Genomic DNA, 19,958 nt, shown 5'->3' with positions numbered 1-19,958 from the left:
GAATCTTCTGCATTTTAGCAAGAGGGGTGTGGGGAGAATGCCCCCGATCTCAAGCTGTATCCGTGCCTGTCCTTGGCCTTTCCCATCCAGACCTCTTCTGCTGCCTCCTTTACCTGCAGAGCAGGGAAGGTGCCGTGGTACCCAGGTTGAGATGTGCAGGAAGAACGAATGGCTGGAGATGCAGAAGCAGTGAGTGAGCGCTCGGGAGAGTGTGGCTTGGACATGGAGGCTCAGGCTGAGGTGCTGCTAGTGGACACCAGCCGGCAGTGAAGCACCTGAAAGGGTTTCTACACGGGCTGGGGGTGGGTCCACCTGCCAGCACTCATGTCCAGCAGAGAAGCAGTTACAGAAGCCAGAACTCCGACTGTCCGCACCTCATAAAGATGTTTGGTCCAGACTCCCAGAGGAATAAAGGATAGGGAAGCTTCCAACGGAGGGGATGGGACTTGGAACTCTGGTGGTGGGGATTGTGTGGAATTGTACCCCTGCTATCTTACAATTTTGTTAATCATTATTAAATCACTAATAAAAAAAGACAAAAGACAGGGTTTCTACAAACCAGAAAAACAAAACCAAAGCACCCTTCTTGGCACTTCTTGAGCCCGCTTGAGGCCCCTGGTCCCGAGCCGGCGGTACAAGTGGTGAGAGCCGAGAGAAACGCCTCCCTCAGCGAGTGTCAGCATCAAGGTTCTCAGTACTCGCAAGGTCTGGGGCGAGGGTCTGAAACAGCCAGGGTGGGAGTGTATATTAGTTTGTGCTTCTGCTTATGTCTCTGTAGTGAATCGATACGTATTTCAAGGTAGCTCCCTAGTGAGTACAATCCTCTCTGTCCCTTTTGACTGTTCCCTAATTGTTTAGACATGTCCTCGTGGAAAGACAAAGTGAACATGGTTTCAGGGGTTGTGCTGAAGGCAGGTGGGGTGGTGGGAGGGAGGCTTGGAGCTGGGAGGGTCGCAGGGTCCTTCTTGGCACTAAGAGCCTAGTCCCAGAAACAAAGGCTGTGAAACACAAAGCTCTTTGCACACCGGGCACGTCTGCGGTGATGGATGAGCCCTCTCCCGGGGCTGCTGTCAAACTCGTCATATTTTATTCATGAGTTGTGGTGTGTCGGATGAAATAAAAGCAAAGCGCCAACTCATAATCACGACATAAAAAAAGATAAAATATTATCGTGACACTTCTGAAGAAGTCTTAAAAAGCTCTGCCGTAACTCATTTGGAACAGTTGCAGGGAACGGCCGAGTGTGTGGCGTGTGTTTCTGCAGGGCGGGGGGAGGCTGGGTTCCCCGGGACCCACCTGTCGGCTGTGCGCTGAGGGAGCGGGAGCCCGGCCATCGGAGCACGTGGCCGGGCCTACACAGCACAGCAAGGCTGACGGACGCCTCCGCTCGCTTACCGTGGCCACATTCTTGCTCTGCAGCTTTTCTCTTTTCTTTTCTTTTCTTTTCTTTTCTTTTCTTTTCTTTTCTTTTTTTTAACTTGTATCTTTTCAAATAGAACATGGGGTCTGGATTGCCTGGTATGGGGAGACTTTTAAGTGAAAGCCCCACACTTAAAAGAAGTACAAGGGGGGGGTGTTAGGTAGCATAATAGTTATGCAAAGAGTCTCTCATGTCTGAGGCTCCAAAGTCCCAGGTTCAGTCCTCCACACCACCACAAGCCAGAGCTGAGCAGTGCTCTGGTTAAAAAAAAAAAAAGTCTACTGACCAGTGGTATAACGGGTTAAACACACATAGTACAAAGCACAGGACCCGAGCGCAGACTCCCCTCCCCACGCGCAGGGTGGTCACTTCCCGAGCAGTGAAGCAGGATGCAGTGTCTGTCTCTCCCCCCCCCCCCCCAGTCTCTGTCCATCCTAGCCAATAAAATGGAGCAGTGGATTCATAGTGCCAGCTTTGAGCCCCAGGGATAACCCTGGAGGCAAGGAAAAAAAAAAGGAGGCAGAGGAAGTAGTGGTATACTTACCCCCGTAATTGTTTCAAGACAGAAACAGAGTTCCAGGACGGAACTGTTGGTTTACAATGTGAATTTCAGTATGCTGGCATACTTAAAAAAAAAAAGCTGGGACTTGGGCGGTAGCGCAGCAGGTTAAGCGCAGGTGGCGCAAAGCACAAGGACCGGCGAAAGGATCCCAGTTCGAGCCCCCGGCTCCCCACCTGCAGGGGAGTCGCTTCCCAGGCGGTGAAGCAGGTCTGCAGGTGTCTGTCTTTCTCTCCCCCTCTCTATCTTCCCTCCTCTCTCCATTTCTCTATGTCCTATTCAACAATAGTGACATCTGTAACAACAATAACTACGATTAAAAAAAGTGAAACAACAAAGGCAACCAAAGGGAAGAAATAAATGTTAAAAAAAAAAGCAAAAACAGAAAAAGCTATACAAGCCTCACTGAGAGAAAGCAAGCACAAGGGCTGCTCTCTTGGCGCCAGTCCTCTGCTGCCACAGGTCTTACCTGTCAGCCCACGTTGTCCTTGTGCGCACAGCCTCTCCCCAGACGCACAAAGGGGTGAAGGGCCACACCTCAGGGCTCTTTGAGAGCGGCACCCCACATCTGCTGAGAGGCACAGTGGGCAGGCTGGGGAGGAGCCAGGGAGCTGAAGGAGGGGGTCTGTGTGTGGCCGGGACGTTTAGAGAGCCGGCAGTATTAAAAGGAGTTCAGGTGTGCCCTGGGGAGGGACGACCACTTCTGGCCGAGAGGGTCGGCTAGGTGGCAACGGGACAGGCGCACCTTGCACAGGAAGGCGCCAGCTGGCCACCGCGGGCAGCACGCCCCACCCCTCCAGGTCACATTTACTGGTCATCTTCCCCCTGTCACTTCTCCCCCTCTGGGAGTGTGGACCCAGGATCATTATAGGGAGCCGAAGGTAGGAGTTCTGGCTCCTGTAATTGCTTCTCCTTCAGACATGGGCGTTGGCAGGTGGATCCATAACCCCAGCCTGTGTCTATCTTTCCCAGATGGGGTAGGCGAGCCCTTATCTCTGAAGTACTCTGATCATCTGTGCTCTGTGTGGCAGTCACTATGCTGGACCCTGATTGGACAAGGGTCTGACAGGTGTCCTGTCCATCCCCTTGGTCCAGGTACAGGGAAAAGAGAACCAGAAATATATCATATTCACCCACCCGTGTATTCGGCCATTGTGTACTGTGCACCCAGATGATGGATACAGCCCTGGGCTTCAGAGCTATGGCTGAGGAAAGGCAGACTCCGTGTCCATGAAGCCTCCGTTTCAGGAGAGGTGCACAGTCACAGCACACAGGTGGGCCTGTGAAGGAGGAGAGAGGCTGGCAGGGAGGCTTGACAGGAGGGAGGGCTGTGGGAAGGCTTTCCTGCACAGGTGGACTTGTGCTGAGACCTGGCTGAAGGGACCAGGCATGCAAGACAGTATAGCTGCTGGCTTCTTACAGGACTGAGGATGGACGCTCTGTGTGCAGGGTACTATTCTCATCTCTCTCTCTCTGTCTCTCTGTCTCTCTCTCTCACATCTCCCCTCTTCTTCTATTATTTTTTTAGTTAGTGATTTATTACTAATTTACAAAATTATGAGACACGGTACAATTCCACTCTGTTCACACCACCAGAGTTCTGTGTCCCCAGTGGTTCTCTCAAGGCCACTGATGTGGGCTATTCTATAACTATCTGTCTATATTTATATTTATGTGCCCGTTTTTCCCCCTGTGGTTCTGCTTCTCTTCCTTTCTAAGTCACATATACACCTATTGCTACTTCCAAATGTCCTTCCTTTTTCCCTCTTCTCTCTCCGGGTCCTGATGGAGTAGGTGGGAGTTCTGGCTTCTGTAATTGCTTCTCTGTTGTACATGGGTGTTGGCAGTTGGACCCATACCCCCAGCCTGTTTGTATATTTTCCATAGTGGGGTAGGGTTCTGGGGAGGTGGGGTTCTAGGACACATTGGAGAGGTTGTCTACCCAGGGAAATCAGGATGAAATTCTAGTAGCATTTGCAACATGGCCTACTCTGAATTCTCTAAGTTCAACATTTAATCTTGGTAGTAGTCCCACAAGGGGGATGGAATTCATGAGCCCATTTTATAGAAGGAAAACCAGAGACACAGTGAGGCTGTCGGTCTAGTAAGTGTTCTCGCAGAGAAGTTAATCCAGGCCATTTTGCTCCAGAGCCCATATTCTTGAAACACACGGTACAGTGACTCTTAGGCTCGGACAGCAGGTGCACAGGGTTTGGGGGCTTGTTTAGGGGGTGGTGAGAGGAGGCTGAGAGATGGTGAGCTCCAAAGGAAAAGCTTGATCTTTTTATTTTTTTTTCTTGGGTTTTGCTGCTGGCGCTATGAATCCACTGTTGACTAATCATGAACCTAAAGGCTGGAATATTGTAAATGAAGATTTGGGGTCACCGTTTTGGAAAAAGCTAGTAGGTCTATTTTAGGTATATTCTTTTTTTTTATTTTAGGTATATTCTAAGGGACCCATGACTTTACTAGTTTTTGCCTGAGCCAGATAGCTAATATGCAGGTGGACCCAGGTTATTGTTTGGGGAGATGGTGTCATGGCTGGAACAAGGGCTAGAAAGCTGGATCAGGGAGAAGAGCAGCTCCTAAATATGGGGACAGTGTATAAATGTTATTGACTGTAAACCCCACCTGCCCTCTGTAAATATTTGGTTTTTATTAGCTCCAGCTGCAGTCCAAGTTGGGCTGGGACACTCGGGCCCAACGAGCCCAGGGTCTTGTTTAATTGCTGTGGACAGTGTGCGCCCCCAGGTGGGGAGAGGCCCGTGGACGGCCCAGGTGGGCCGAGGTAATCACCACCTTCATTACAGACAGAAAACAGGGAGTTCAGGGGGAGAGGGCAGTAGTGCGAGATCAGCGCGCCCACCCCCACCGGAAGGCTGAGAAAGGGGCTCTGGACCAACGAATGGTGGAAAGGCAGGGAAATAGGACTGCCCCCCCCCAAAGCAAACCAACCAACCAACCAACCAGAACCAGAGAAACCTGGATCAGGCTGCTGGACCCCAGGAACTGTCAGGTAATAAATAGGCACCATTTACTTGCTGTTTTAAGTCACTGAATTTTCTGTAATTTTTTCCCCTGTAATTTGTTTTTGTTGTTTTTTAAATTTTTTAATATTTATTTATTTATTCCCTTTTGTTGTCCTTGTTTTATTGTTGTAGTTATTATTGATGTCGTTGTTGGATAGGACAGAGAAATGAAGAGAGGAGGGGAAGACAGAGGGGGAGAGAAAGACAGACACCTGCAGACCTGCTTCATCACTTGTGAAGCGACTCTCCCTGCAGGTGGGGAGCCGGGGACTCGAACCGGGATCCTTACGTAGGTCCTTATGCTTTGCACCACGTCCACTTAACCCGTTGCACTACCGCCGGACTCCCTGTAATTTGTTTTAATGAGAGTTGGAAACTAATACAACCAGCTATTTGAGGATTTAGAGTAAGGGTTTGAAGTGAGGGCAGGTGATGAGAAGAAAGACAGAAGCAAATGAGGAGTGGAGAGACAACCCACCCGGTAGAAAGTGCGCTGGGCCACGAGTGAGACCTGCGTCTGAGCCCCCCTCCCCCCGGTCGGCGAAGCTTGTAACTGATGGGCTGGTGCTGTGGTACCCCTTCTTTTCTGTGTCTCCTTATTATTATTTTTTTGCCTCCAGGGTTATCACTGGGGCTCATGGATCCATTGCTCTTGGAGGCCATTTTTTCCCTTTTGTTGCCCTTTTTGTTTATTGTTGGATAGCAGAAAGAGAAATGGAGGGAGGAGGGGAGGACAGAGGGGGAGAGAAAGACAGACACCTGCAGACCTGCTTCACCGCCTGTGAAGTGACTCCCCTGCAGCAGGTGGGGAGCTGAGGGCTTGAGCTGGTCCTTGTGCTTTGCGCCATGTGCGCTTAAATCACTGTGCTACTGCCCAGCCCCCTCTCCTTCTGTCTTTCAGCTCCAGAGATGATGCTGGGGGCAAGAGCAGAACAAAAGGCCACGGGTGGAAGGAGAAAGCTTGGTGTTTGGTGGTGGCTGCAGTGATACAGTCCAGAGGGTTGAGGATGGGGTGGGGACGGCCTGGAGCAGGGGGCTGGTTCTGGGCAGGCATGCTCCAGGACACGCAGAGGAGGGCGGGAGGAACCTCAAGGCAGAGTCTGAGGAAAGCCAGCAGAGCCCAGTGCTTGGAAGGCGGAGTGGCTCCGAACGACAGGTTGCAAGGTTAATGAGAGGTCCCTTTTCAAAACAATCCTGGGAAGCCCATTTTCTTGCAAGTCTGCAGGAATCACACCTGTGGCTCCCTTTCTGGACAGATGTGCACACTCCGTGGAGCTGTGTTCAGGGCCCGGAGCATAAGGTGACTCACTCTTCCCTGAGGGGCAGATGACTAGCAGGTCCTGGGATATCACCTTGTTTTCCCACCCACCAGCCCCAGCAGACTCCCCTCTCCACCCCTGCCCCCTTTTTCTTTTTTTAAAGTTTTTAAAAAAATATTTAATTATTGGATAGACACAGCCAGAAATTGAGAGGGAAGGTGGTGATGGGGTGGGAGAGAGACAGAGAGACTCCTGCAGCCCTTCTTTGCCACTTGTGAAGCTTTCCCCCTGCGGTGGGGACCAGGGGCTTGAACTTGGGTCCTTGAGCACTGTAATGTGTGCGCTAAACCAGGTTCGCCACCACCTGGCTTCTCTTGCCTCCTTTTTCTTTTTTTTTTCCTCCAGGGTTATTGCTGGGCTCGGTGCCTGCACCATGAATCCACGCTGTTGGAGGCCATTTTTTCCCCCTTTTGTTGCCCTTGTTGTTGTAGCCTCGTTGTGGTTATTATTATTGCCATTGTTGATGTTGTTCGTTGTTGGATAGGACAGAGAGAAACGGAGAGAGGAGGGGAAGACAGAAAGGGGGAGAGAAAGACACCTGCAGACCTGTTTTCACCGTCTGTGAAGCAATTCCCCATGCAGGTGGGGAGCCGGGGGCTCGAACCGGGATCCTTACCACCAGTCCTTGCACTTCGCACCACATGCGCTTAACCCACTGTGCTACCGCCCGACTCCCTAATCTTAGATTTTTAAAAAATACAATAAAAATAAACTATTTGATTAGGTACTTTATGGTGCTTAATATAAAAAGTGTCTTTTCTAGGTCTTTCTACTTGCTTGCTGCATTTATTGACTCACTGCAAACTGTCGAGCAGTTTTGCTTTAAGGTGTATGTATATTTTCCCCTGACTTATGAACACATGAGCACATCTGCCCTGTCTCATGGGCCCTGGTCTGTATCTAGCTTCTGTGGCTTTGTTAGGAGAGCACCACTGGAAATGGAATTGAGCAGTCCTACACTCGAGCTAGGAATGGTCTCACCAGAGTCATGAAGCTGGAAGGTTGACGTCCCAGGCCTGGCGTCTCTGGACACTGTCTAAAGTGTGGTACCGGTTGCGTTGATTAGGTTGAGCTCAATAGATCCAGTATCAACTGGAGTGGACAGAGAGAAGCCCCAGAGAGCAGTGCCGTCTAAGGACTTGCTGTCCTGCCCCTCCTCCGGCCAGTAACCATACTGTCCTCAGAACCCAGAAGCACAGGCATCCTGTTACATGCGAGTGAGACCCACCCTGCAGTGACTCTGGGGCTAAGTGGCTAGGGAGCCGTGGCGTTTGATGACGGCGTGGGATCTAAGAGCTGATGTTCAGCATGTCTGGAAACTTGGGAGCTAGTGTGGAAGCATTACGACAGGCAGGGAGCCCCAGTGTGGAAGCATTACAACAGACAGGGGCCCCAGTGTGGAAGCATTACGACAGACAGGGAGCCCCAGTGTGGAAGCATTACAACAGACAGGGGCCCCAGTGTGGAAGCATTACGACAGACAGGGAGCCCCAGTGTGGAAGCATTACAACAGACAGGGGCCCCAGTGTGGAAGCATTACGACAGACAGGGGGCCCCAGTGTGGAAGCATTACAACAGACAGGGGGCCCAGTGTGGAAGCATTACGACAGACAGGGGGCCCCAGTGTGGAAGCATTACGACAGACAGGGGGCCCAGTGTGGAAGCATTACGACAGACAGGGGGCCCCAGTGTGGAAGCATTACAACAGACAGGGGCCCCAGTGTGGAAGCATTACGACAGACAGGGGGCCCCAGTGTGGAAGCATTACGACAGACAGGGGGCCCAGTGTGGAAGCATTACGACAGACAGGGAGCCCCAGTGTGGAAGCATTACGACAGACAGGGGGCCCAGTGTGGAAGCATTACGACAGACAGGGAGCCCCAGTGTGGAAGCATTACAACAGACAGGGGCCCCAGTGTGGAAGCATTACGACAGACAGGGAGCCCCAGTGTGGAAGCATTACGACAGACAGGGGGCCCCAGTGTGGAAGCATTACGACAGACAGGGGGCCCAGTGTGGAAGCATTACGACAGACAGGGGGCCCCAGTGTGGAAGCATTACAACAGACAGGGGCCCCAGTGTGGAAGCATTACGACAGACAGGGGGCCCCAGTGTGGAAGCATTACGACAGACAGGGGGCCCAGTGTGGAAGCATTACGACAGACAGGGAGCCCCAGTGTGGAAGCATTACGACAGACAGGGGGCCCAGTGTGGAAGCATTACGACAGACAGGGAGCCCCAGTGTGGAAGCATTACAACAGACAGGGGCCCCAGTGTGGAAGCATTACGACAGACAGGGAGCCCCAGTGTGGAAGCATTACGACAGACAGGGGGCCCCAGTGTGGAAGCATTACGACAGACAGGGGGCCCAGTGTGGAAGCATTACGACAGACAGGGAGCCCCAGTGTGGAAGCATTACAACAGACAGGGGCCCCAGTGTGGAAGCATTACGACAGACAGGGGGCCCAGTGTGGAAGCATTACGACAGACAGGGGGCCCAGTGTGGAAGCAATACGACTGACAGGGGGCCCAGTATGGAAGCATTACGACTGACAGGTGGCCCCAGTGTGGAAGCATTACAACAGGCAGGGAGCCCCAGTGTGGAAGCATTACGACAGACAGGGGCCCCCAGTGTGGAAGCATTACAACAGGCAGGGAGCCCCAGTGTGGAAGCATTACGACAGGCTGGGAGCCCCCAGTGTGGAAGCATTACGACAGACAGGGAGCCCCAGTGTGGAAGCATTACGACAGGCTGGGAGCCCCAGTGTGGAAGCATTACGACAGACAGGGGGCCCCAGTGTGGAAGCATTACGACAGGCAGGGAGCCCCAGTGTGGAAGCATTACGACAGGCAGGGAGCCCCAGTGTGGAAGCATTACGACAGACAGGGGGCCCCAGTGTGGAAGCATTACAACAGACAGGGGCCCCAGTGTGGAAGCATTACGACAGACAGGGGGCCCCAGTGTGGAAGCATTACGACAGACAGGGGGCCCAGTGTGGAAGCATTACGACAGACAGGGAGCCCCAGTGTGGAAGCATTACGACAGACAGGGGGCCCAGTGTGGAAGCATTACGACAGACAGGGAGCCCCAGTGTGGAAGCATTACAACAGACAGGGGCCCCAGTGTGGAAGCATTACGACAGACAGGGAGCCCCAGTGTGGAAGCATTACGACAGACAGGGGGCCCCAGTGTGGAAGCATTACGACAGACAGGGGGCCCAGTGTGGAAGCATTACGACAGACAGGGAGCCCCAGTGTGGAAGCATTACAACAGACAGGGGCCCCAGTGTGGAAGCATTACGACAGACAGGGGGCCCAGTGTGGAAGCATTACAACAGACAGGGAGCCCCAGTGTGGAAGCATTACAACAGACAGGGGCCCCAGTGTGGAAGCAATACGACTGACAGGGGGCCCAGTATGGAAGCATTACGACTGACAGGTGGCCCCAGTGTGGAAGCATTACAACAGGCAGGGAGCCCCAGTGTGGAAGCATTACGACAGACAGGGGCCCCCAGTGTGGAAGCATTACAACAGGCAGGGAGCCCCAGTGTGGAAGCATTACGACAGGCTGGGAGCCCCCAGTGTGGAAGCATTACGACAGACAGGGAGCCCCAGTGTGGAAGCATTACGACAGGCTGGGAGCCCCAGTGTGGAAGCATTACGACAGACAGGGGGCCCCAGTGTGGAAGCATTACGACAGGCAGGGAGCCCCAGTGTGGAAGCATTACGACAGGCAGGGAGCCCCAGTGTGGAAGCATTACGACAGACAGGGGGCCCAGTGCTCACCGGGTTTTCTTGGACTCCTGCCCCAGCCCAGCTGAAATATTGCTGAGGTCACCACAGTCTCTCATGGAGCCTCACACTTTGCTCACATTCTGATTTTGGCCGCCACAGCCTGTGTTGGAAGTCGGACCGACTTTCCCAGGGAGTGGAGAGCAGACATCAATCCCCTAAGCTCACTGAATGACTTGCTGTGTGGGGTGCAACACTTGGATCGGCAGGATTTTCATGTGCTTCTCCATCTAACGCTGTGGACCGTGGACTGTGGACTTCAAGGTCGCTGTTCTAGTCTAGAGTGTGTGTGTGTGTGTGTGGGGGGGGCAGGGTGGAGAGGGCCCGGATTCCTGATAGAGAAGTCACTTGATTAAGATGTCCTGAGGCAGATGCAAGCCTGGAGCTGTTTGCATGTTACTGGGAGGGGCTTCCAGTTGAAGGGGGGGGGACCGCTGTTTTCTTTCCCCTCCCTCCCTCCCTCCCTCCCTTTCTTTTTTGCCTTTAGGGTTATCACTTGGGCTCTGTGCCAGCACTGCCAATCCACTGCTCCTGGCGGCCTTTTCCCCCATTTTATTGGATAGGACAGAGAGAAATCAAGAGAGATGGCGGGAGATAGAGGAGAGAGAAAGAGAGACACCTGCAGACCTGCTCCACCGCTTGTGAAGTGCCCCCCACAAGGGGGGAGCCGGAGGCTTGAACCCGGACCCTTGTACAGGACTTTGCATTTCATACTGTGTGTGCTTAGGCAGGTGAGCCCCCGCCCAGCCCCAGCACCACCTCCTGTCAGGCTGAAGACGGGCTTATCCAGAAAGCTGCTTTCTCCCTCTCTGCCATAACTGCCCTCCTGCCCACGGAGCTGCAGGAGCCTACCCCGAAAACATTAGCAGTTCACCCCAGAAATCGCTCTACCCTCTGCTTTAATGAAAACCCATTAAAGTCAAACAGTAATTAGAAGGAGACATCATCTCTGTAGGAGGCTTGCATATCAGAATCACCATGCATTGCCGCGGTGGCAGATTTTTATTCTTGAGAAACAGCATTGGAAGCAGCCTGCACAGTGAGTTATAGTGGACAGTCATGCATCGGAGAGCCTGCTGGCTCAACAGGATGCCACACTGTGGATGGCTGGATCTGAGTAGCTGTGGCAGGGCCAAGGCCAGGGCAGCCCCTCAGAGGTCTCTTAGGCCTAGGAGTTAGGACTGTGCGTAGAAGGGAGCTCACTAACTGTAGGCAGACTGAGCATTGAAGCTTTGGGTTGGGGTGAGGGGTGCCTCTTAGGTAGGGGAGGCGGGACACTGGTGAAGTGTCTGTCTCACTCGGGGGTTGGGGAGACCATGCAGAGATAGACAGACACAGCTGCAAAGTTGTGGAGTCAAAAGCCACTTCTTTTGCTCCTTGCAGGAGGTGTGGAGTCTTTGGCAAGTAATATCTATTATTTTAATACATTTTTGTTTTGTTTTCCCCTTCCTTCCTTCCTTCCTTCCTTCCTTCCTTCCTTCCTTCCTTCCTTCCTTCCTTCTTTCCTTCCTCCCTCCCTCCCTACCTATCTACCTACCTACCTCTACCTACCTACCTACCTAGCTACCTTCCTACTTTCGTACCTTCCTTTATTCCTTCCTTTTTTTTTTTTTTTTTTGTCTCCAGGGTTATTGCTGGGGCTCGGTGGGTGTCTGCACTATGAATCCACTGCTCCTGGAGGATTTTTTTCCTTTTTTTTTTTTTTTCCCTATTTTTTCCCTTCTGTTTCCCTTGTTGTTTATCGTTGTTATTATTGCTGTCTTTATTGTTGGATAGGACAGAGAGAAGTGGAGAGAGGAGGGGAAGACAGAGAGGGGGAGAGAAAGACAGACACCTGCAGACCTGCTTCACCACTTGTGAAGCGACTCCCCTGCAGGTGGGGAGCGGGGGGCTTGAACCGGGATCCTTCCGCCGGTCCTTGTGCTTTGCGCCCCCTGCGCTTAGCCCGCTGCCCAGTAGCTTTGCGCTGCTGCCCGGCCCTTGTTTTGTTTTCTTCCCTTTGGGTTCTCTCTGGGGCTTTGCTGCTCTGGGGGGGCTGAGGGTTTTTTTTTTTTTTTTTTTTTTTTTATGGTCAGACAGAAGGACACAGAGACAGACCGAAGGGAAGTTGCTACAGAACTAAAGCTCCTTCAGTCAGTGTGATGGTGGCCAGGCTTAAACCTGGGTCTTGAGCACAGCAGTGCAGGCACACCACCCTGGTGAGCTGTTTTGCTGGCCCTTTACCCTTCCCTCTTTTTAACATGTCACACCCAGGATTGAACCCAGGACCTTGTGTGTATGTTATATTCTGGACCACCTCAGCCCATTTTTTTTTTTTTTTTTACATTTGGGCAGAGAGGAAAGAGACGGTGACGGAGAGAACCCTCCAAGCACTTTCCATCCGTCCGTCCGTGTAGCTTCCCGTCTCTGTCTCCCCGGTGTCACGTGGTGTCAGAGACTGAATCGGGTTGGGCAGAGGCACACCTGCTTGCATGCACCTGTCACAGTGTGCCGGGCCTGGGCCCAAGCTCTTTCCCCCACCTGCATGGGGGATGTTTCATAAGTGAAGAAGCAGCGCTGCACGTGTCTCTCTTTCCCCCTCTCTACCTCTCCTTTCCCTCTCGACTTTTTCGCTGTTTCTATCCAGTAAATGATAAGTAAAATATTGAAAAAAGAAAGTTAAGGGGCTGGGTGGTGGAAGCTTCACAAGTGGTGAAGCAGGGCTGCAGGTGTCTCTCTGTTTCTCTCCCTTCCTCTCAATTTCTGGTCATCTCTATCTAATAAAGAAAGAAAGAGAAAGAAAAAAGAACAGAAAGAAAGGGGGCCGGGCCGTAGCGCAGTGGACTAAGCGCACATGGCACCAAGCGTGAGGACTGCTGAAAGGATCCTGGTTTGAGCCTCTGGCTCGCCACCTGCGGGGGGGCAGGGGGGGGTCGCTTCACAGGTGGTGAAGCAGGTCTGCAGGTGTTTATCTTTCTCTCCCCCTCTCTGTCTTCCCTCCTCTCTCAATTTCCCTCTGTCCTATCCAACAGCAGCAGCAATGGCAATACTAACAACAACAACACGGGCAACAAAATGGGGAAAACGGCCTCCAGGAGCAGTGGGTTCCTAGTGCAGGCAGGCACTGAGTCCCAGTAGTAACCCTGGAGGCAAAAAAAAAAAGCAGTTAAAAAACCCACAAATTGGGGGCTGGGCGGTGGCACAGCAGGTTAAGCACACATGGCACAAAGTGCAAGGACCAGAGTAAGGATCCCGGTTCGAGCCTCCGGCTCCGCACCTGCAGGGCATTTGCTTCATAGGCAGTGGAGCAGGTCTGCAGGTGTCTGTCTCTCTCTCCTACTCTGTCTACTCCTCCTGTCTCAGTTTCTTTCTGTCCTATCCAACAAAGACAGCAATAATAACAACAATGATGAACAACAAGGGCAACAAAAGGGAAAAAATAGCCTCCAGGAGTAGTGGATTCGTAGTGCAGGCACCCACCAAGCCCCAGCAATAACCCTGGAGGAAAGAAAAAAAAGTAAAACAAACAAAAAAAAAACAAATTCAGGGACTTTTTATTTATTTATTTTTGCCTCCAGGCTTATCAATGGAGCTCAGTGCCAGCACTATGAATCCACTGCTCCTGGACACCATTTCCTCCCATTTTTTTTTTTTTTTTGGATAGGACAGCGAGAAATTGAGAGAGGAGGGGAGACGGGGGAGAGAAAGAGAGACACCTGCAGACCTGCTGCTCTGCGAAGCGTCTTCTAGGCAGGTGGGGGGGCGGGCGGGGCTGGAACCTGCATCCTTGAGTGGGTCCTTGCGCTTAGTGTTGTGTGCTTAGCCTGCTGTGCCACCGCCTCCCCACCCTCAAGGGACTCTTTCATGGAAGGTGTGCACCCCACCCACGGGGAATCCCTTCCTCCCCCCGCCTTATCTCTGAGGTGAGACTAGCGACATCGTACCCAGTCAACTGTGGTTGTGAAATGCGATGCGGACTCATTGGCCAGCACTGAGGCTCAGACTGCGGCCCGCAGGATTCTGGACCACGCCACATCACCTGTGACAGGGACCTGAGAGACCTGAGGAGGGAAGTGCGCCGCGGAATCCAGGTTCCATCTCTCCTTCCTGAGCTCTCCAGGTGGCCGCACTGCCCCTGCTCTAGACCAGGAGCTGGAGACTGGGGGAGCTGAGTGACCCAGGTCCTCAGGCAGGCTAGGTGGCAGTGCTGGCTTTCAAACCCGGGACTGGAACATTCCAGCTGGCACCGGACAGGTGGGAGTGGCTGCTGCCGTTCTCTGTAGGAAGCGACATAACTTTGCCGCCTCGTGTGTGAAACACAGAGGCGGTGCGGATGCCACTAGACTGCTGCTGTGAGTTCACATCTGTATTCAAGTTACGTTGCTTTAGAGCCAGTTTCAGGCGCGAGTCATTAAAAAGGCAACACACAGACAGGCTGTACTAATTAAGTCACCTCTAGAAGTCCTTTTCTGAGCCAGAGGTGATTGACTTAGCCTGTGAGCCCCTGGGTCTGATTCCCCAGCCACATGTATGAGGGACCTGCATCCTGGCTGCTTTCCTAGAGACGCTACACATTACAAAACCCCCCTGAACATGTTCAGTTGTCTTCAGGGGACTATTGACACCTTTTACCCGATTTCCCACTTCCTTTCTCCCTTGCCTTTGGGTAATCATGATCTTGGTCTTAAGAGTTTAAAGTTTACTTTTGTTTTACTTAGTATATTGCATGGATTCTTTATGTAGCACATCTGAGTGAGATGATGCAGTGTTTATCTCTCCCTCTCTGATTTACCTCACCAACTACCACCTAGGATCCATTCATGTTGTTGCCAATGGCAGAATTTTAATATTGTGGCTGGGTAGTCTTTATTTATTTATTTTTTCTTTTATTGCTACCAGAGTTATCACTGGGGCTCCGTGCCGGCACTACAAATCCACTGCTCCCAATGGTCATTTCCTCTGTTCTCTCTCTCTCTTATTGGTTAGGACAGAGAGGAATTGAGAGGGGAGGGGGGATCAAGAGAGGGAGAGGGAGAGATACAGAGTGACACTTGCAGACCTGCTTTCACAACTTGTGAAACCTTCCCCCTGCAGGTGGGGAGTGTCCTTGTGCATGGTAACGTGCACTTAACTGGGTGCGCCATCGCCCGCCCCGCCCCGCCCCGCCCCGCCCTTTTAGCCTTTCATCGTCTAGAGGAGCCCTCACTTCTCTAGCCAGTCGCTGTTGATGGATACGGGTTGTTTCCAGCTCTCCGTCAGTGTAAGTAAAGCTGAGCTGTGGTGAGTGATGGGAGAGATGTATCACTTTACATTAGTTTTTTCCTAGAAATTGAATAACAGGCTTCCTTCCTTCCTTCCTTCCTTCCTTCCTTCCTTCCTTCCTTTCTCTCTTTCCTCCCTCCCTCCCTTACTTTTCTTTCTTGCTGGGGCTCTGTGCCAGCACTTCAAATCCACTGTTACTGGAGGCCATTTTTTTCTTTTTATTTCTTTCTAATTTTTATTAGAGAGGACAGAGATAAATTGGGAGGGGAGGGGAGATAGAGGGAGAGAGACACCTGTAGACCTTCTTCCTCTCTTGTGAAGCTTTTCCCCTGCAGGTGGGCAGCGGGGCAGCGGGGGCTTGAACCTGGGTCCTTGCACTTGGTAGTATTTGTACTTAGCCAGGTGCACCGCCGCCCAGCCCCCTGCATAGCATTTTCTGTTGTTAACTTCTGCTGCTTCCCCCCGTGACTGACCACTCAACTTTTATTTTTTTATTTCTTTATGGGGAGATTAATGGTTTACAGTCGACAGTGAAATACAATAGTTTGTACAGGTATGACATTTCCACGTAACAATACAACCCCCACTGGGTCCTCCTCTGCCATCGTATTCCAGGACCTGAAACCCCTCCCCCCCACACACCCCAGAGTCTTTGACTTTGGTGCAGTACACCAACTCCAGTCCAAGTTCTTTTTAGTGTTTTCTCTTTTGATCTTGTTTTTCAACTTCTGTCTATGAATGAGACCATCCCATATTCATCCTTTTGTTTCTGACTTACCTCACTTTGCATGATTCCTTCAAGCCCCATTCAAGATGAAGTGAAGAAGGTGAATTCACCCTTTTTAATAGCTGAGTAGTATTCCATTGTGTATATAGACCACAGCTTACTCAGCCACTCATCTGTTGTTGGACACCTGGGTTGTTTCCTGGTTTTGGATATTACAAATTGTGCTGCTATAAACCTAGGTGTACACAGGTCTTTTTGGATGGGTGTGTTTGGTTCCTTAGGATATATCCCCAGGAGAGGAATTGCAGGATCATAGGGTAGGTCCATTTCTAGCCTCCTGGGAGTTCTCCAGACTGCTCTCCACGGGGGTTGGATGCATTGACCTCCCAGAAGTGCAGGAGGTTCTTTTGTCCCCACAGCCTCTCCAGCATTTGCTGCTGATACCTTTTCTGACATGTGACATTCTCACAGGAGTGAAGTGGTATCTCATTGTTGTCTTTATTTGCATTTCTCTGACAATCAATAACTTGGAGCATTTTTTCCTGTTTCTGGACCTTTCAAGTCGCTTCTTTGGTGAATATTCTGTTCATATCCTCTCCCTTTTTTTTTTTGGATGGGGTAATTTGTTTCCTTGTTGAGTTTGGCAAGTTCTTTATATATTTTGGATATAAAGATATAAAACAGAAGGAATTGTTTAATAATTAGGAACCCAAAGGTACGAATAGATCAGATGAGATTTGGTCTTCATGTTGGAAGAAGCTAGGAAGTCTATTTTAAGTATTTTCCAAGAGGCCCATGACTTTACTAATCTTTGCCTGAGCCTGATAGCTGACATGCAGGTGGGCTAGTTGTCTTGTCTGGAAAGATGGTGTCAGAATAGGACTAGAAAGCTGGATCAGGGCAGAGAGTGGCTCCCAAATAGAAGAAAAGCATGTAAGTCTCGTTAACTGTTTACCCCATCTACCTGACCTACGGCCCATGTCTGCTCACATTCAGCACAGGAGCCTCTGTGACCTCTGAGTCCCTGTCAGTCTGAGCTCGCAGTCCATGGTCCCAGCTGGGAACATTCTAGGCTGCACTCATTTCAGGACCCATCTTCCTTGAGTATCAGAGTATGCTGGCCCAGCCTCCCTTCAGAGAGTGGGGCCGTCCCTACCACTGTTGTTCTCCATTGAGGGCAAGGTCCTGCAGAGGCCCACAAGAGGGTTGATGATGTTTTTCCTGGTGCAGAGGAACATTGATGGTGGAGAGAGGGATCTGCTAGAGGTCTAGGCCCATCATATCTGCGCGGTTACAAGCATGCTTATGAATCACCAACATATTTATTCTTTGAGCAAGAACAGTATTATCAGTGCTCATGAATCTCACAGGCTCCGAGTCAGGATGAGGCACACGGCAAGGACAGACTTCCTGAGATGCGCTGTGGAGAGAGAGAGAGAGATCCCAGGTCCCTGGAGAGAGCAGAGGAGAGCCTGCAGAGGGGTGTTTGGATCCTGCTGGTGCTGGGCGTCTCTGCGTCTCGGACCCTTGTTAGCCGACTGCCTCTCCCCTTATCCGTAACAACTGCACCTTCTTGCAGCAACCCTGGTCGCTCTGTGTCCTGTCAAAGTTCGTGTCAGAAAATCACTGGTTGGCCAACTGTGAGCTTGTCAAAATGACAAGTGGGCATAGTGACAGAGATGGCATTTCTAGGTTTTGTTTTGCACCGAATGAAAGAAACTATTTGGAGTGCTGGATGGTGTCTAGGAATGAAAACTACTGACCAGAAGAAAATAGTGAAAAGTATAGCCTGAGATGACCTCACCAATGTGTCCTGGAACCCCAGCTCCCCAGAGCCCTGCCCTACAAGGGAAAGATAGAAACAGGCTGGGGGGGGACGGATCCACCTGCCAACCCCCATGTCCAGTGGAGAAGCAATTACAGAAGCCAGAACTCCCACCCTCTTCACCCCATAAAGATCTTTGGTCCATACTCCCAGTGGGGGAGAAGTGACAAGGGAAGATGGTCAGAGAGGCTCTGAACTCCAACTCCATCAGGACCCGGAGAGAGAAGAAGAAATGGGGGTGGGGTGGGGAATGTTCGGATGTAGTAATAGGTGTAGTGACTTGGAAAGGAAGAGAAGACGGGACTTGGGGTTGTTGGTGTTGGATGGGCAAATATATACAAATAGACACAGACAATCGTAGAAATAATAGTCAGTGTGTATCTGTAGCCTTGGGAGAACTGCTGTAGCTTCCAACAGAGGGAGTGGGGACACAGAGCTCTGGAGGTGGGAACAGTGGGGAACTGTACCCCTGCCATCTTGTAATTTTGGAACTGTACTAACTCACCAATATAATACAAAGATAAAGTTCATTGGAAGCGAGAAAGTCCAGTCTGTGCCTGTTGGGGGCGCCATGATTAAATGGTGTGTCTTTTCTTAGTTTTCACGCTCAGCTTCTCTCTGGGTCTCACTTGGCCTCTTCACTCCTTTTCTTCCACTTTATCTGTCTCCCTTGCTGTTCTTGATTCCTAGATGTGAGGAGAGAGATCCACGCAGACCCTCACGTGAGTGAGAAATTAATTCAGCTGTTCCGAAATAAGAGTGAATTTACCTTCCTGGCCACGGTCCAGCAGAAGCCGTCGACTTCCGGAGTGCTGCTCTCCATCCGGGAACTGGAGCACAGGTAGGAATGTTGTGTGAGAAATCTCCTGAGAGGAATGGGCTGTCCAGAATGCTGTGGAGCTTGGAGCATGTAGCTTCTAGAGGACACCCCGCTAGCCAGGGCCTTTTTCTGCTCAGCGTGTGCATGAGTTTACTTGTCACTCGGCGACAAGTGTCTTCCTTGTGTTCTGTCCGGGGACCACTGCTCAATGTCCCTCACGTGTCTGCGGTCTCCTGATAGACTTTGCTCTCGGCAGGCCTCCTGTCTGTGATACTTGGGTCACTGAGGAAGTGAATTAATTAGATTTAACTGTGACCTTCAATAAAAGCTTTTATTATGTTTACTTTTATTTATTTATTTTTAATTTTTTTAAAAATTAAAAAAAAATATTCATTTTCCTTTTTGTTGCCCTTGTTGTTTTTTATTGTTGTTATTGATGTCATCGTTGTTGGATAGGACAGAGAGAAATGGAGAGGGGGAGAGAAAGACAGACACCTGCAGACCTGCTTCACCGCCTGTGAAGCGACTCCCCTGCAGGTGGGGAGCCGGGGGCTCGAACCGGGATCCTCACGCCAGTCCTTACACTTTGTGTCACGTGTGCTTAACCCGCTGCGCTACCGCCCGACTCCCTTATTATTTTTTTTTCTTGTGGAAATCGTGCTCAATAATGGGAATCTCAAGGTCAGTAGTATGTATTTTCTACCCTAAATCCATAGAAGCTGGTAGGCAAGGCAGAGAAATAGATTTCAAAGTAAGTGTAATGATTGAAATCTGTGTTGAAGATACAGACAGTAGAGATGTGCTCTAAGACTTGAGGAAGGGAAGAAAGGAAAGCTGAATCAGGAGAAAAGTGCACGACACTGCAGGCCAAAGGGGAAGGTATAAGATTTCTCAGGGAAACGGCCATGGCTCGCGGAGGGGCAGGGTAGGGGGGAAATGGTCAGTGAACACAGTGTATGGGCACCAGGGACTTTGGGGTGGGCAGTGAGAGGTGGTATTGGTGGGAAAGATGTATCTTCTTTTTTGCCACCAGTTTTATTTATTTATTTATTTATTTATTTACCATTAGTGATTTAATATTGATTTACAAAATTGTAAGATAACAGGGCTACAATTCCATATGGTTCCCCCCACCAGAGTTCTGTGTCCTTATCCCTTCCATTGGAAACTGTAGTATTTTTCCCAAGGTCACTGATATGGGCTGATTCTGTAACTGTCTCTATATC

The 19,958-nt window shown here is 50.9% G+C and overlaps 1 protein-coding gene across 3 annotated transcripts in view; it reads left to right on the top strand.

The window, feature by feature from the left end:
* Positions 1 to 19,958, top strand: part of NELL1 (neural EGFL like 1) — a 572,342-nt gene that overhangs the window by 41,495 nt on the left and 510,889 nt on the right. For all 3 annotated transcript variants that reach the window (XM_060177021.1, XM_060177020.1, XM_060177019.1), the window contains exon 3: positions 18,603 to 18,753. In XM_060177021.1, coding sequence (XP_060033004.1) covers positions 18,603 to 18,753 — 151 coding nt within the window. The remainder of the gene's footprint in view (positions 1 to 18,602; positions 18,754 to 19,958) is intronic.

Source organism: Erinaceus europaeus, chromosome 17 (assembly GCF_950295315.1).
Source record: "Erinaceus europaeus chromosome 17, mEriEur2.1, whole genome shotgun sequence".
Classification (NCBI taxonomy): Eukaryota; Metazoa; Chordata; class Mammalia; order Eulipotyphla; family Erinaceidae; genus Erinaceus; species Erinaceus europaeus.
Note: the sequence above shows the minus strand (reverse complement) of the source record. Positions and strands in the feature narration are given on the sequence as shown.